This window comes from Diospyros lotus, chromosome 4, assembly GCF_014633365.1.
Source record: "Diospyros lotus cultivar Yz01 chromosome 4, ASM1463336v1, whole genome shotgun sequence".
NCBI classification, from domain to species: Eukaryota; Viridiplantae; Streptophyta; class Magnoliopsida; order Ericales; family Ebenaceae; genus Diospyros; species Diospyros lotus.
In genome coordinates, this window is record NC_068341.1 from 39,073,641 (window position 1) to 39,086,556 (window position 12,916).

General features: G+C 38.8%; 2 protein-coding genes across 3 annotated transcripts; both read left to right on the top strand.

Annotated features, from left to right (window-relative positions):
- Window positions 1-1,608: 1,608 nt before the first annotated feature.
- LOC127800692 (cytosolic Fe-S cluster assembly factor NBP35) lies at window positions 1,609-6,462 on the top strand. The gene is made up of 4 exons (XM_052335452.1): window positions 1,609-1,787; window positions 4,485-4,582; window positions 4,690-4,791; window positions 5,287-6,462. Exons 2-4 carry the CDS (start codon window positions 4,534-4,536, stop codon window positions 6,213-6,215), a joined length of 1,080 nt encoding a protein of 359 aa, XP_052191412.1. The 5' UTR covers window positions 1,609-1,787; window positions 4,485-4,533; the 3' UTR covers window positions 6,216-6,462.
- Window positions 6,463-8,602: 2,140 nt separating this feature from the next.
- Window positions 8,603-12,518, top strand: LOC127800691 (trihelix transcription factor GT-1-like). Of its 2 annotated transcripts, XM_052335450.1 has the most exons (5): window positions 8,607-9,534; window positions 10,335-10,373; window positions 11,158-11,289; window positions 11,881-12,108; window positions 12,197-12,518. In XM_052335450.1, exons 1-5 carry the CDS (start codon window positions 8,997-8,999, stop codon window positions 12,415-12,417), a joined length of 1,158 nt encoding a protein of 385 aa, XP_052191410.1. In that variant the 5' UTR covers window positions 8,607-8,996; the 3' UTR covers window positions 12,418-12,518. The 2 variants fall into 2 exon arrangements, with proteins under 2 accessions (XP_052191411.1, XP_052191410.1); XM_052335451.1 differs by lacking the exon at window positions 11,158-11,289 and having other exon boundaries at window positions 8,603-9,534.
- The last annotated feature ends 398 nt before the right edge of the window (window positions 12,519-12,916 follow it).

Below are 12,916 nucleotides of genomic sequence, written 5' to 3' on the forward strand. Positions count from 1 at the left end.
TTTATCTCTCGGAGAGAAGGCTGGATGTAGGATTGCACTTTGCAGTCCGAATCAGGATAATTTTGTGCCTCATGATTAGTTTGATTGTTCTTTTATTTCATTTTTTTGCTATTTTCATTATCTGTTATCTTTATTTTATTGTGGGTTTTGATTTCCGGGCGAGGAGTGAGAAGAGATTAACAAAATATAAGTCTTGACTTGGTTTCTAATAGCTCCTAATCATAACACATTTAAACTGGAGTTTAATTTGATCTTGATTTTATATTAAAAAAATAGTTAAATTTAAACTAATAGTTATGTAAACAATTATTTTAAATTACAAAATTTAAAATATCTATGTCAAATGAAAATAAAAATAAACAAAAAGAATAATGTTAACTATTACTTTAAATGTTAAGGATAATGGTTAAAGTTATATTTATTATATCTTGATTTTAGTTATAAAATATTTTTATTTTATAATATTTTATTAAAAAATTATAATTAAAACAAATAGTATAAAATTAAAATAAATTTATTATAATTTATTAATTATTACCTTAAAATAAGGCTTAAAGCATAAAAATACTCTTGAATTTTACCATTTTAGTCATGTGGCATCTCTAACTCATACTTTGACCTATTATACCCCCTCAACCATCTAATTTTATAACAATTAAATACTCATTTATTCATGTGACTGAACGCGTTGCATAACTAGACAAAGAATTGCTAATTATTGCAAAATTAGACACTTGAGAAATACAATAGGTTAAAGTTTGACTTAAGGATGTCACGGCTAAAATGGCCGGATTCAAGGGTATTTTTAAGATTTAAGCTTAAATTTTAAAGTAGTAGTAGTGTGTTAAGTTATCTACTAAAAAAAATGAGTATGAGGTGGATGAAATGGGATCTTTGATGAAATATTGGATGAAATCTTTCATTCGCCATGCTATGCACCATGATTTAACAACGATTAGTTTGAATTTACGAGACTTGAGTTAAAAAAATCATATTTATTCTATTGTTAAATAAAATTAACGATGATAACAATAATAATTTAGGTCTTAATTTCATCAGATAGACTTGGTTACATAAATTTTAGATCTTCACACACATGTCAATGACCATATTTTTTTGTGATACCCTAAACATATTTGACAACCACGTGTTTGTGTTTTATGTTTACTTGTATTTTACAAGGCTCATTCGACACTTTTATTCTCCTTTTAATTTTATTTTCATATATTTGTGCTTCTACCCATTAAAAAAGAAAAAAATCAATTGTTCACTTACCCAAATTGAGATACCGTATTACATTTTTTTCGTATACTACAGCTATTTTGAGTATCCAACTAACATAAAGCTTAAATCTAAGTCAGAATCCTCACATCTCTTTTTCTCCCCTTGCTTTGTAGTCTTATGATGTATGAAAACGCTTCGGGAGTATTGTTTCAACTTTTACGAAACGTTTTCTGTATCAAAAAATCAAAAAACACTAAAAATATAATTTTGTACCGTTTTTATAATTTTAAAACATTTAATAATATTAAAAAATATAGAAAAATGGGAAAGGCGGTTCCGTCCGCGAACCCGCGTAATATTAATTTTGATTCGAGGGCTGCCGTCTGCGAACCCTTTTCTCAGGCCTGCCTTCGTCACAGCTTACAGCTGCTCTCTATCGCTGACCATCCCCTTATCATCGTTCCCCCTTGCCGCCCAGTTGATCGTCGCTATCCCTTGCCGCCGTCGATTCACAATCACAAACTCCGATTGCTCGGTGCCGCCGTCGATTCTGCTTGAAGGGGGTATGATTTCTTTTGTTTTTCTTCTGTTGTCTGTTTCTTGGTCTTATTTCTGGTGATTCTCGTATTGCTTCGTTTTGACTTGAAAGGGTCTGATTCCTGTCCGTAGGCTAATGATTTTGCTTTCGCTGTGATAATTTGATTGTGTTGTTATAATCTTTCAGAGTGATGGGAACCTTTTCTTGCTAGGGTTGTTGATTCGTGTCACCCTAATTTTGAGGCTGCCCCTGTTTGATCAAATAAACTCATTCAGAATTATTACAAACTGAATTAGTGTTGGTTTTCTTAATTTGAAAGTGAAATTTATCCGGTGGTAGTTAAAGGGATGTGCCCACTCTCATTTCAACCCAATAGATGCTTAGCATTTAGCATAGCTGACTTTGTTATCCATCTCCCCCCTCATTTCAACCCAATAGATGCTTAGCATTTAGCATAGCTGACTTTGTTATCCATCTCCCCCCTCATTTCAACCCAATAGATGCTTAGCATTTAGCATAGCTGACTCTGTTATCCATCCCCCCCCCCCCCCCTCCCCACCCTCATTTCAACCCAATAGATGCTTAGCATTTAGCATAGCTGACTCTGTTATCCACCCCCCCCCCCCCCCCCCCCCCCCCCCTCATTTCAACCCAATAGATGCTTAGCATTTAGCATAGCTGACTCCGTTCCCCCCCGGGCAGGCAATTGCAATGCTTTTAACGACTCTGTCATCTCTCTATCTTCTTCGTTCCTCTTAATTGTACTGATTCAAGTTGCTAGGCTTTAGTCTGGGAATGAATTGAAGTGTGAACTTGATTGATGTGTTGATTACGTGATAGTGAACTTGGTTGATGTCCAAGAGATCATAGCTGATGTGGCACTACTAAATTAATCAACCAAGTCCACTACCAACAACATTCCTGATCAATATGCGTTTCCGCGCGTTACCTTTCTTACTTTTTTTGAAAAATGCCATTTCCTCATTTTCTTTTCATATCGTATTCGTTTCTCATTTTCATTTCCATGCAACCTAACTTGAAAGCAAGTGTAAGGGCACAAGGGACATGGCCCAGCCCACTAACTAATGCAAGCCCTAAGCTGAAATCGGAAACCCCCCCCCCGGGGGGGGCTCTCTCTCTCTCTCTCTGCTTGGCAGCCTATTGATCAGGAATGGAATTCATTTCTTCTTTTCGCGCTTCAGGGTTTTTGATTTAGGCTTTTGTTATGAGTTGGAGACGTTGGTCAGTCCTATTGCTCCATATTTCTTTGATTCATGGTTTTTTCTTTGGTATAAGTATATTCTCAGATGGGCATTTGTATCTTTTCATTTTTCAGTAAAAAAACTAAATGCAAAATCTGTTCTATGTGGTGGTTTTAAACTTTCAAGGCCGTATTCTTCATTTTTTTTTTTACTCCTGTGCAATTTGACTGCTTACTGTTTTCATGTCTGTTGATTTTCTTACTGGGCATTGGTTTGATTTTTTTCTGTACCATCCTTTCTGTTGGAGGTTTGAGGCTTCTGTGTAGCTTGTTTTTGGTTCTGTTTGTGGACTTAATTGCTTTGGGGAGATTTCTAATTAGTCTGATTCTGGATTTTTTGCTGAGTCCCAATGTTTTGTTCTGTGGTATCTTGTTTTGACATTTTCAGCTGCTATAGGAGTTTTGGTTCAGACTGTAATCTCTGGATTGACTGCTTTATTTGTCAGAGACTCAGAGCATGAATGTTGTTGTTGTTGGTTTAATGTACTAAACTCTGTTTGATGCTTTGGTGATGAGCTTCTTCTTCATATGGATGGCTAATTGGGCATTGTTATTTGTTAGTAACTGGAGAACATAAAATTTAATGCAGTAGTAATGTGTCAAGTTATCTGCTGAAGAAATTGAGTATGAGGTGGAAGGAAATGGGATCTTCTATGAAAGATTGGATGAAATCTTTCATTTGCCATGCTACCTTTAGGGCTGTGCAGCCGTGATTTAACAACAGTTAGTCTGAGTATATGAGACTTGAGTTAGGGAAAACTCGTATTTATTCTTGTTTTGTAATGAAATTAACGATGACAACAACAATAATTTTAGGTCTTAATTTCATTAGGTAGAGTCGGTTACATAAATTCTAGATCGTCACACACATCTATCTGTCTATGACCATATTTCTTTGTGATATCATTGTATCTTTTGTCATAATTTAAAAATCTCCACCAAATTTCTTTGCTTTTATTCTCTCTTTTGCTGTAAATTTTTTTCATCTTATTCGCTCATCTCATAAATGTATTTATTCTCTTATGTTTAAATAATCATTTTAGTCATGAAAAGGATAAGTGACGTGACGGGTTGAAATTTGATTTTGTTTAGGGAAAGGTTGAAAATTTTTGTTTCTCGCAACAAGAACAAGAATGAATAGATTTTATTGAAAATTTAAAATTTGAACATTCCCACCGGGCCTAGCAACAGGAACCTTCCAGAACGGTAATTCGTTTTGTCAAAAAAAGAAAAATAAAAGTAAAATACTATTTGACCAGTCTTGTGTTGATGGCATGAATGGGAATACGATTGGTCAATATTTATTTATTTAATAAATTAAGAATCAATTCACACGGAAGAAGAACTTGGAGTTGGATTTGGTGGCTAAGACGGTGTTGTCTTTTGGTGGCGGTGTATATACGTATTTCCTTCTATTATTATTATTATTCTTAATCGGGTTTTCCCATTTTTTGGTGACAGCGAGAGAGAAAGGGAAGAAGAAGAGAGAAGAAAAAGTTGCAGAGAGCAGATGGAGAACGGTGGTGGCTCCAACGAAATCCCCGAAAATGCCAACGAACGTAAATAATTCTTCTTCTTCCTTTCTATAATTTATCTGTATCGTGTCTCTTGCTTCTTTCTTCATTTGTTTTTCTCGCAATAGACTAATTTTCTGGGAAAATTGTAGATTGCCCAGGTCCCCAATCAGAATCTGCGGGGAAATCCGATGCCTGTGAAGGTTGCCCTAATCAGCAAATTTGTGCCACTGCTCCTAAGGGCCCTGACCCAGGTCTCTCTCTCTCTATATATATATATATGTATATATTAGTGGTCTTGTCGACGTGCACCTTGCTAATATGGTCACAGCAATCAAGTTCTTTTCTTATTCCCTCTTTTTCTTTAATGAAATTCTTTCAAGGGTAGATGTTTCTGGTACCGATGTTTCTATAGAAGTGGAAAGGCCTTATGTTTGAGCGTGTTTTGAACTATTGTTTATGTAATCGGAGGTGACTAATTATGTTTATGATAAAACTGAAGAATGAGTCACTTGACCAATTTGAGTACTTTCACAGGATAGGCCTCAATAGAACACTGAAGAGAGGAAGGATAAGAACAATGTATTAATGAGAAAAATGCCTCAGCAATGTCAATAGTGAATTTAGAACTTAAATTGTTGGGTTTGGAGTATACTTTTTTGGCAATGCGAAGTGGGTCTTATAGAGTTTCTATGCCTGGGATTATTTTTCCTGTATTTTATCGTTTCTTGTTCTTGCCTTTTCCCCAGACTTGGTCTCAATTGCAGAAAGAATGGCTACGGTGAAACATAAAATACTTGTTCTATCTGGGAAAGGCGGAGTTGGTAAGAGCACATTCTCTGCTCAACTTGCCTTTGCCCTAGCTGCTATGGACTTCCAGGTGGGTCTCCTTGATATTGATATATGCGGCCCAAGCATCCCGAAGATGCTTGGTCTGGAAGGCCAGGAAATCCACCAGAGTAACCTCGGATGGTCTCCTGTCTATGTTGAATCCAACCTTGGGGTCATGTCGATCGGTTTCATGCTGCCCAACCCAGACGAGGCTGTCATATGGAGAGGTCCACGGAAGAACGGGCTCATCAAGCAATTCCTAAAGGATGTCTACTGGGGGGAGCTTGATTTTCTAGTAGTAGATGCCCCGCCTGGGACCTCAGACGAACACATTTCAATCGTTCAGTTTCTCCAGGCAACAGGGATAGATGGTGCAATCGTCGTCACGACCCCACAACAGGTTTCTCTGATCGACGTCAGGAAAGAAGTGAGTTTCTGCAAGAAAGTCGGACTAGAAGTTGTTGGCGTGGTGGAGAACATGAGTGGCTTGTGCCAGCCGGTGTCTGACTTGAAATTCATGAGGGCGACAGAGACAGACGAACAGAGAGACGTCACGGAATGGGCTATGGGGTACCTGCGGGAGAAGGCACCAGAAATGCTGGATGTGCTCGCTTGGAGTGAGGTGTTCGATTCCAGTGGTGGTGGGGCTGCAAAGATGTGCTGCGAGATGGGCGTGCCATTCCTGGGGAAGGTGCCATTGGATCCCCGGCTGTGCAAGGCGGCGGAAGAAGGTCGATCCTGCTTCGAGGACAAAAGATGTGTGTCAAGTGCTCCTGCGCTGAAGAGGATTATAGATAAACTGGTTGCTAATGAAACGGCGTCTAGAATGGAGAAGAATGGTGCCTAGAGTTTTTTTCCCCTTTTTTCTGAGTTCACTTCCTTCCCTGAGTTTCAACTTTAATGTTAGCTTATAGCTAGCTATAGCTTCCTTCTCTCTGTACTCTCTATGTATATATATATATAGAGAGAGAGAGTATTTGGTTGACATATAGGTTTGATATTTTGCCTTTTGCCTTTTGCTTTCGTTGTTGTCGGGAGTGATTATTATAATTTTGATTATTATTGAGGCTTTTGATGTTTTTGTTGCTTTTTCATTGTTGTCGATTATAATTTTGATTCATTTCTGGAGATATTGCGACACCGAATTGGTATGCTTTCACTTTTGGCTACCGTCGCCGGCTGCCTCCACTGTCAGCGTCGGTCACGGCAGCCCACTGCTTCGTTTCCCTCCGCCTCTTCCTCTTCCCCTTCCTCTTCGGTTGCCACGTCGTATCCGTAGACCCACCGCCATCTCTCGCACCTGCCGACCCTCTGATCTCTCCACTTCCTCTCTACCAGCGACGCCGCCATGAGCACCATCGTCACTAGCCGCCCGCCTCTGTTCTCTCCCTCCGTCTTTCTTTTCCGTTCTCTCTATCCACATAATCCTCTTCTCTGTATCTCCACTGAACCACCGACACCGCCTCTGCCTCATCCGTTATCCGTCTTCACCGATCTGCCCATTTCCACCATCACACACAGCCCCCTTTCCCAATCTCCATCTCCGTCTGCCATGGAAGCCCCATCGGCGACTCGACTTCTCTGCTTCACTTTCTGTGTCTCTCCCTTTCACCGAACCTTTCCTCCTTTCTCTGTTTCCCCTCAATCCCTCTCTGTCCCAAGACCTTAAGATCTCACATCTTTCTTCTTTAAGGGTTGTCAATTTTATCATTTTCTCTATTATCTCCCCTTCCTCCTCACTAGGCTCACTCTCGTTTGATCATCATCTGTGCCTTGTTGTCACCATATTACATGCCACCACCAATGCCTTCTTCCACCACTGTCCACTGTGATACGACAGTTAGTATACCTCCCCTTTGTTCATTTTTATCTATAAATGCCCCGCAGCAATCTATTGACCCTTTTAATAACTTTGTTTATCTCTATTGTTGTTTTTATACAATAATAATAGAATTTATGTATTCAGGTATTTATTTTAAGCTGCTCTATTCCTTACAAGAAAAGAACTAATCAAGGTCGGACGGTATTTCTTGTACAAATCCTCTCATAATTAAGTTAAGAGTTTGTAAGAAGTAACAAAATAGATATTGTAGAATAATTGCACCTTGTATATCTTATTTGAAAAGATAAAACCTCTTATTTTTAGGGACGTGTGTTGATGTGCAAAAGACATATTAGTAATTTTATGAATATTTAAGATGAAAGGTTTGAGCTTTTGCATGGGAACACCTTAAGGAGTGCTTATTAAGGGGATCAAAGCACCTTCAGCTATTTCTTAGTGAGGTGAAACTGAGAAAGTTTTTTGAACATTCTTTAGCTAAGAAGATCAGTGTTTTAAAAGGTGGCTTAGGCACTGTCGAGGCGTTAGATGACCCCTAGTTATCGCAAATACAAGCAAATCGACACCTTAGGCATCAGGCCCAATCGACGCCTGCCTAACTTTTGAAGACTTACAAACTTACCTTGGTCTCGATTTCTCCCTTGACCCCGATTTGTGTTCAATATTTTTTCATGTCCCTGATTTCTCTCTCTCATCATCACTGTTGTCGCCAAATGTCTCTTCAATTCTCTCTCGCAGTGGCGAGTTTCTGTAGCCGATCGTGTGGGGGCGACAACGGTTCGAGCAGTGTTGGTGGGGGCAACGACAGTTCAATAGGCGTTGACGGGGAAGCAGCGATGCGATTGGCAGATACAAGTTTGAGAGAGAAAGAGAGAGAGAGAGGGAGAAGATTTTAAAAAAGAATGAACTCAGGGAAAAATGGGATGTCTGAGTACGTGGAAGAGAGAGAAAAAATATTATAAAAAAATAAAATAAAATTTTCTATAAACCCTGTCTTTCTCTAGTTGTTCTTTACAAATAACATATTTCTATTTATTCTAAATCCATTCTCTACAAGTAGCATATTCTTATGTATTTTAAACTATTTTTTACAGTTATCTAGGTATATTTTTTAGATTTTGCAAAGACAGATTAGATTTTAAGCTCTAGGGTGACGTCCAACTATAGCGTAGCACATTTTGAAGCACTAAAAGAAGATTCTTCAAATCAAACTATTTTATTTCAAACTCAAATTTTAGTTCAATACGCAACAGTCTCTTTTCAATTCTCTATATTTTAGACAAAATCACTCCAAACTCTAAAACAAGGTTTAGCGTATTAAGAGGCTTTTATATAAAAAAAAAGAATAAAAAAAGAAAGAAGAGAAGAGCCAAATCAAATGCATGTGCAATTTACGCAATCGTTTTTGTCGAATTAAAACGTGGCAGCGATCCCGGAAATCGGTCGGAAACGACAGCGGAAAAACCGGGGACCCTACGTCAGCAAAAGCAGAGCGTCAGATCACAAGCGACCGACTCTACAACCGCAACGCTCAGACCACAGTCCATCTTCCATTCAATCCACGGCCACGATCGCCTCATCATACTATCACCGCCGCCGCTATTCTCTCCTCCCAGATAAAGATAAAGATCGCCCCGCCCGCTTCCAGTTGTACCCCTCTCTCTCTCTCTCTCTCTCTCTATGTATGTATGTATGTATGTATGTATATTCGTAGCCATATTGCTTGCCTTTGCCGTGAAGCTACTCATCGAAGTTAGGGTTTGAGATTCGGCGGAGGTATATCAGTATATGTATCTGTCGGAGAAGCCTCTTCCGGTTGATTTCTGCCGGGAAGGAGGGAATAGGGGGATGGTGATCGGAGTCCCCTCCAATGTCGAGCTGCCGGCTAGCAATTTTAACCACCACCACCAGCAGCAGGACCAGATGATTCTTGGCGACAGCGGCGGGGAAGACGCCGAGATGAGAGCGCCAAAGAAGAGGGCGGAGACTTGGGTGCACGAGGAGACTCGGAGCCTCATCGCCTTCCGCCGGGAGGTCGACTCCCTCTTCAACACCTCCAAGTCCAACAAGCATCTTTGGCATCAAATCTCCACCAAGATGAAGGACAAAGGGTTTGATCGCTCCGCCACTATGTGCACGGACAAGTGGAGGAACCTGTTGAAGGAGTTCAAGAAGGCCAAGCAGCACCAGGATAGGAGCAGTGCCTCGGCCAAAATGTCGTACTATAAGGAGCTTGAAGACCTACTCAGAGATAGGACCAGCAGTGGTGCTTACAAGTGCCCCGTCTCTTCCAAAGTCGACCTGTTCCTTCAGTTCCCGGATAAAGGTAGTTATTGGATGCATTGTTGAGTTCTGGTTTTATTTGCTTTGATCAACTTTGTTTCTGCCTCATCTGTGATTACGGATTTGGAAATGGTATGTCGGATTGGAGAATAAAGCATTTCCGAGTTTCTTCTCAGGCTTTTTTTTTTTTTTCAAAAAAATTAGTAGAAAAGCAAAAGAAGGGCTTAATTTTGCTTCTGAAATTGCTTACCAACTGTTAAGGTACTAATCTAACAATGGCTAGATTTTATTCTAAGGTTTAATTTTGGTTTTGATCCCCATTAGTACTCTCCATCACGACTTTCCTTGGGTTGCATTTGCATCTATCTTTTGCAAGATTAAAACTGTTACAGTTATGTTTAGATATGGGATTTGTTGGGTGGATGGAAAAGGAAAATAGATTACAAAATTACTTGGTTCACTTTTGCATGCTGGCTCAAAAAAAAAAAAAAAGAAGGAATTTTCTGATAAATGCCTAAATGTTTTCTTCTTATTTCCTGGCTCTACCAAAGAAAAGCAGTTAAGAACAGAATTTTTTCAGCCCAACTAAAAAAATGTATTTTCTGAAAAATGCCTATTTATTTATTTTTTTCTCATTTCCTTGGCTTTACCAAAAAAGCAAAGAGTTGCAGGAGTCCTGGGGCCATCGCTGGCTTTTTTATGTTTTAGAATTTGATTGCTATTGGTGTTTCCATTTAGTTGCGTTAGGATATTAATTAGCAATTGACTTTATTTAATATCCTTATCTTTTCTTGCAATCAATGCTGGTTCTGGTAAATGATTGTATTGTTACTCTTTCTTCAGGCCTGGAGGATGGCAACATCCCATATGGACCAGTAGAAGGTACTTCCTGATTCATTTCACCCCAGATTTTTTTCCCCCGAGTTAATGGTGCATGTCTGACTTTTTGGCTTCAGAAATGGCTTGCATAGAACTAAAGTGTTTTTCAAGTTTAGTAAGGATGTCACACAAATTAATTATATGTTTCTTTCAATTGTTATGTATTCTATTGCCTTTTTTGTTATTATGGCAAACCTTTCTTTAAGAACTCTATTTATAGATGAAGATGTTGGTGTGTTGAGCTGAAATATGGCCTGCTTAATAATAATCTAAATAATATAGCGATTGATTATTTGTCTTTTTTACAAAAGACTAGCAAATTTGACCTGAATGTTCTTATTACCAATTCATGTTGTGGTTTAGATAAATTCTCATAGTACTATTCCCTAGAATCATGGACACTTCTAACAATTCATTGGCCATGTTAAACAGTTGAAGATGTCATTGCTCAACAAACACGTGTTGGATGGGATGTCGTTACTTGTCGAATGCATGTCATGGTAGCACTTGTCAAACAAATTTTGGATGCCGATACTCCATCAAACACGTTTTGGATGTCGTTATTTGTCATACGTGTATTGGATGTCATTACTCATCGAACACTTTCATCCGCTCATCTTGCAATGATTCAAACGTTATCCTATTATCTTATTGACTTTTAGAAGGCATACATGGAAGCAAATGACATTGCACGGATAGCAGTTTTGACTTAAAGTCTATCTTATCTGTTCATTCCTCTCGTTGACTTGTAGGCTTGACTTTATGAAATACCCTTTTCTGTGTTCAGCTGGTGGCCAATCAACCGTCAACCTCGAAAGATCTTTGGATCACAATGGTGACCCTCTAGCCATTACTGCAGCTGAAGCAGTTGCGGCTGCTGGAGTACCCCCTTGGAATTGGAGGGAAACCCCTGCAAATGGTGCCTGTTTAATGCTCCCTTTCTCTTGTTTGTTTAACTGCAATACTGTCTTTCAAAATTTGGTGATAATTTTCAGTTGGCTAAAATTATCCTATGTTCTTTTCTGTTTTAACAAGGCCGCCATAGTTGTAATTCTATCATATATATTAATTTTCACCTTGTCTCAATCTCTGATGCGGATAGGATACCCCCCCCTTTTTTTTTTTGGGGGGGGGGGGGGGGGGGGGGGGGTATGGCAGCTGTAATTTAATTTTAACTGTTACATTCATGTGCATTTATTTTGAAATTTTGTGTTAATATCTTTAATGGGGGGTTGCTGTAGATTAATTTATTATTTCATAGGGCTTCTATGACCCTTTACGTTTTCTGCGTACATGCTTGTGATGCAGCTTCCGATATTTGCATGTAGACAAATGATCAGTCTTCTTATTGATTTCCGTGCATACAGAAAAATGAACTATTGATTCTAGTGATTCACTTTTGGTTAGATGCTTTTGAATTAGTTTATGCCTCTATTCCTTTCATTATTAAGAAAACAGAGAACCATTCCTCTTACGCCTTATTTTATTCATTTCATATTTTGCAAGGCAGGCTGCGAGGGCCAAACTAATTATGGCGGGAGGATCATAACGGTGAAGTGGGGCGAAGTCACTAGAAGGATTTCGGTAGATGCAACTGCAGAGGCAATCAAGGAGGCGATCAGGTCTACTTTTGGCATAAGATCTAAACGGCCGTTTTGGTTGGAGGATGACAATAATGTTGTATGGAGCTTTGACAGGAGCGTACCGTTTGGCACTTACAATCTGCAGTTTGATGAGGGTACAAATCACAACCTTTCACTCGTCTGCCACTTTTTCATAGCAGCATTATTAGCATTAGCATTAGCATTGGCTCTGGCATTTTGCAGGACTCCCGATAAAAGTATGCCTCTACGATGAGTCTGGTCACGCAGTAGTTCGAACTGAGGACATAATTCTGTATACGGCTGATGAATATGGGGATTACCTCACTCGAAATGGCCTTACAGGTTTGAGGGAGATAAATGGCGGCTGCTATAGGACCTTGTTTAATTTGGATGATCTCAGGGCAGAAGGAATGTACCAGGGGGTGAGAATCCTGAGAGACTAATAGAGATTAGTTGCAAGTTATTCTGTAAAAAATAATTCCTTTCCTTTTATCAACTCTATTAGGATTGTGAATACATAATCATAATATGGGATCTGGGTATATATATATATATATATATATATTAGATGGTAGATGGGTAGTGTCCTTTTGGTTATGCCAATTTTCCTTGCCTTGGCCGTCGATCACTCATCACCATGCTTGCTTTATTAAGCTGGAAATGCCCTCCCTACACCTAAATTGTTTTATTAGGTTCATTCAATTTCGTCCATTTGTCCTCGTGCCCAAAATAGGCATCACAACAAAGACAACACCCATCCATTATCAATGGGTTGATGAAGAAGTCGACTAGTTAGTCAAAATGAAACGAAAAACTCTGTTGTTTTAAAAATAAAAATTATCTATTTTCCAAAATGGAAACAATGTTCTAAATTCCATTTTTTTATTTTTTAAATAAGTAAACAAAAAAAAAGGTAACAATGTAATAAATCAAACTGGCATG

Coding starts and splice junctions, on each gene's coding strand:
- LOC127800692 (XM_052335452.1), top strand. CDS start 4,534: ATGGAGAACGGTGGTGGCTCCAACGAAATCCCCGAAAATGCCAACGAA. Junction 4,583..4,689: donor CCCCGAAAATGCCAACGAAC/GTAAATAATTCT, acceptor GGAAAATTGTAG/ATTGCCCAGGTCCCCAATCA. Junction 4,792..5,286: donor TCCTAAGGGCCCTGACCCAG/GTCTCTCTCTCT, acceptor CCTTTTCCCCAG/ACTTGGTCTCAATTGCAGAA.
- LOC127800691 (XM_052335450.1), top strand. CDS start 8,997: ATGTATCTGTCGGAGAAGCCTCTTCCGGTTGATTTCTGCCGGGAAGGA. Junction 10,374..11,157: donor CCCATATGGACCAGTAGAAG/GTACTTCCTGAT, acceptor TTCTGTGTTCAG/CTGGTGGCCAATCAACCGTC. Junction 11,290..11,880: donor GAGGGAAACCCCTGCAAATG/GTGCCTGTTTAA, acceptor TTTGCAAGGCAG/GCTGCGAGGGCCAAACTAAT.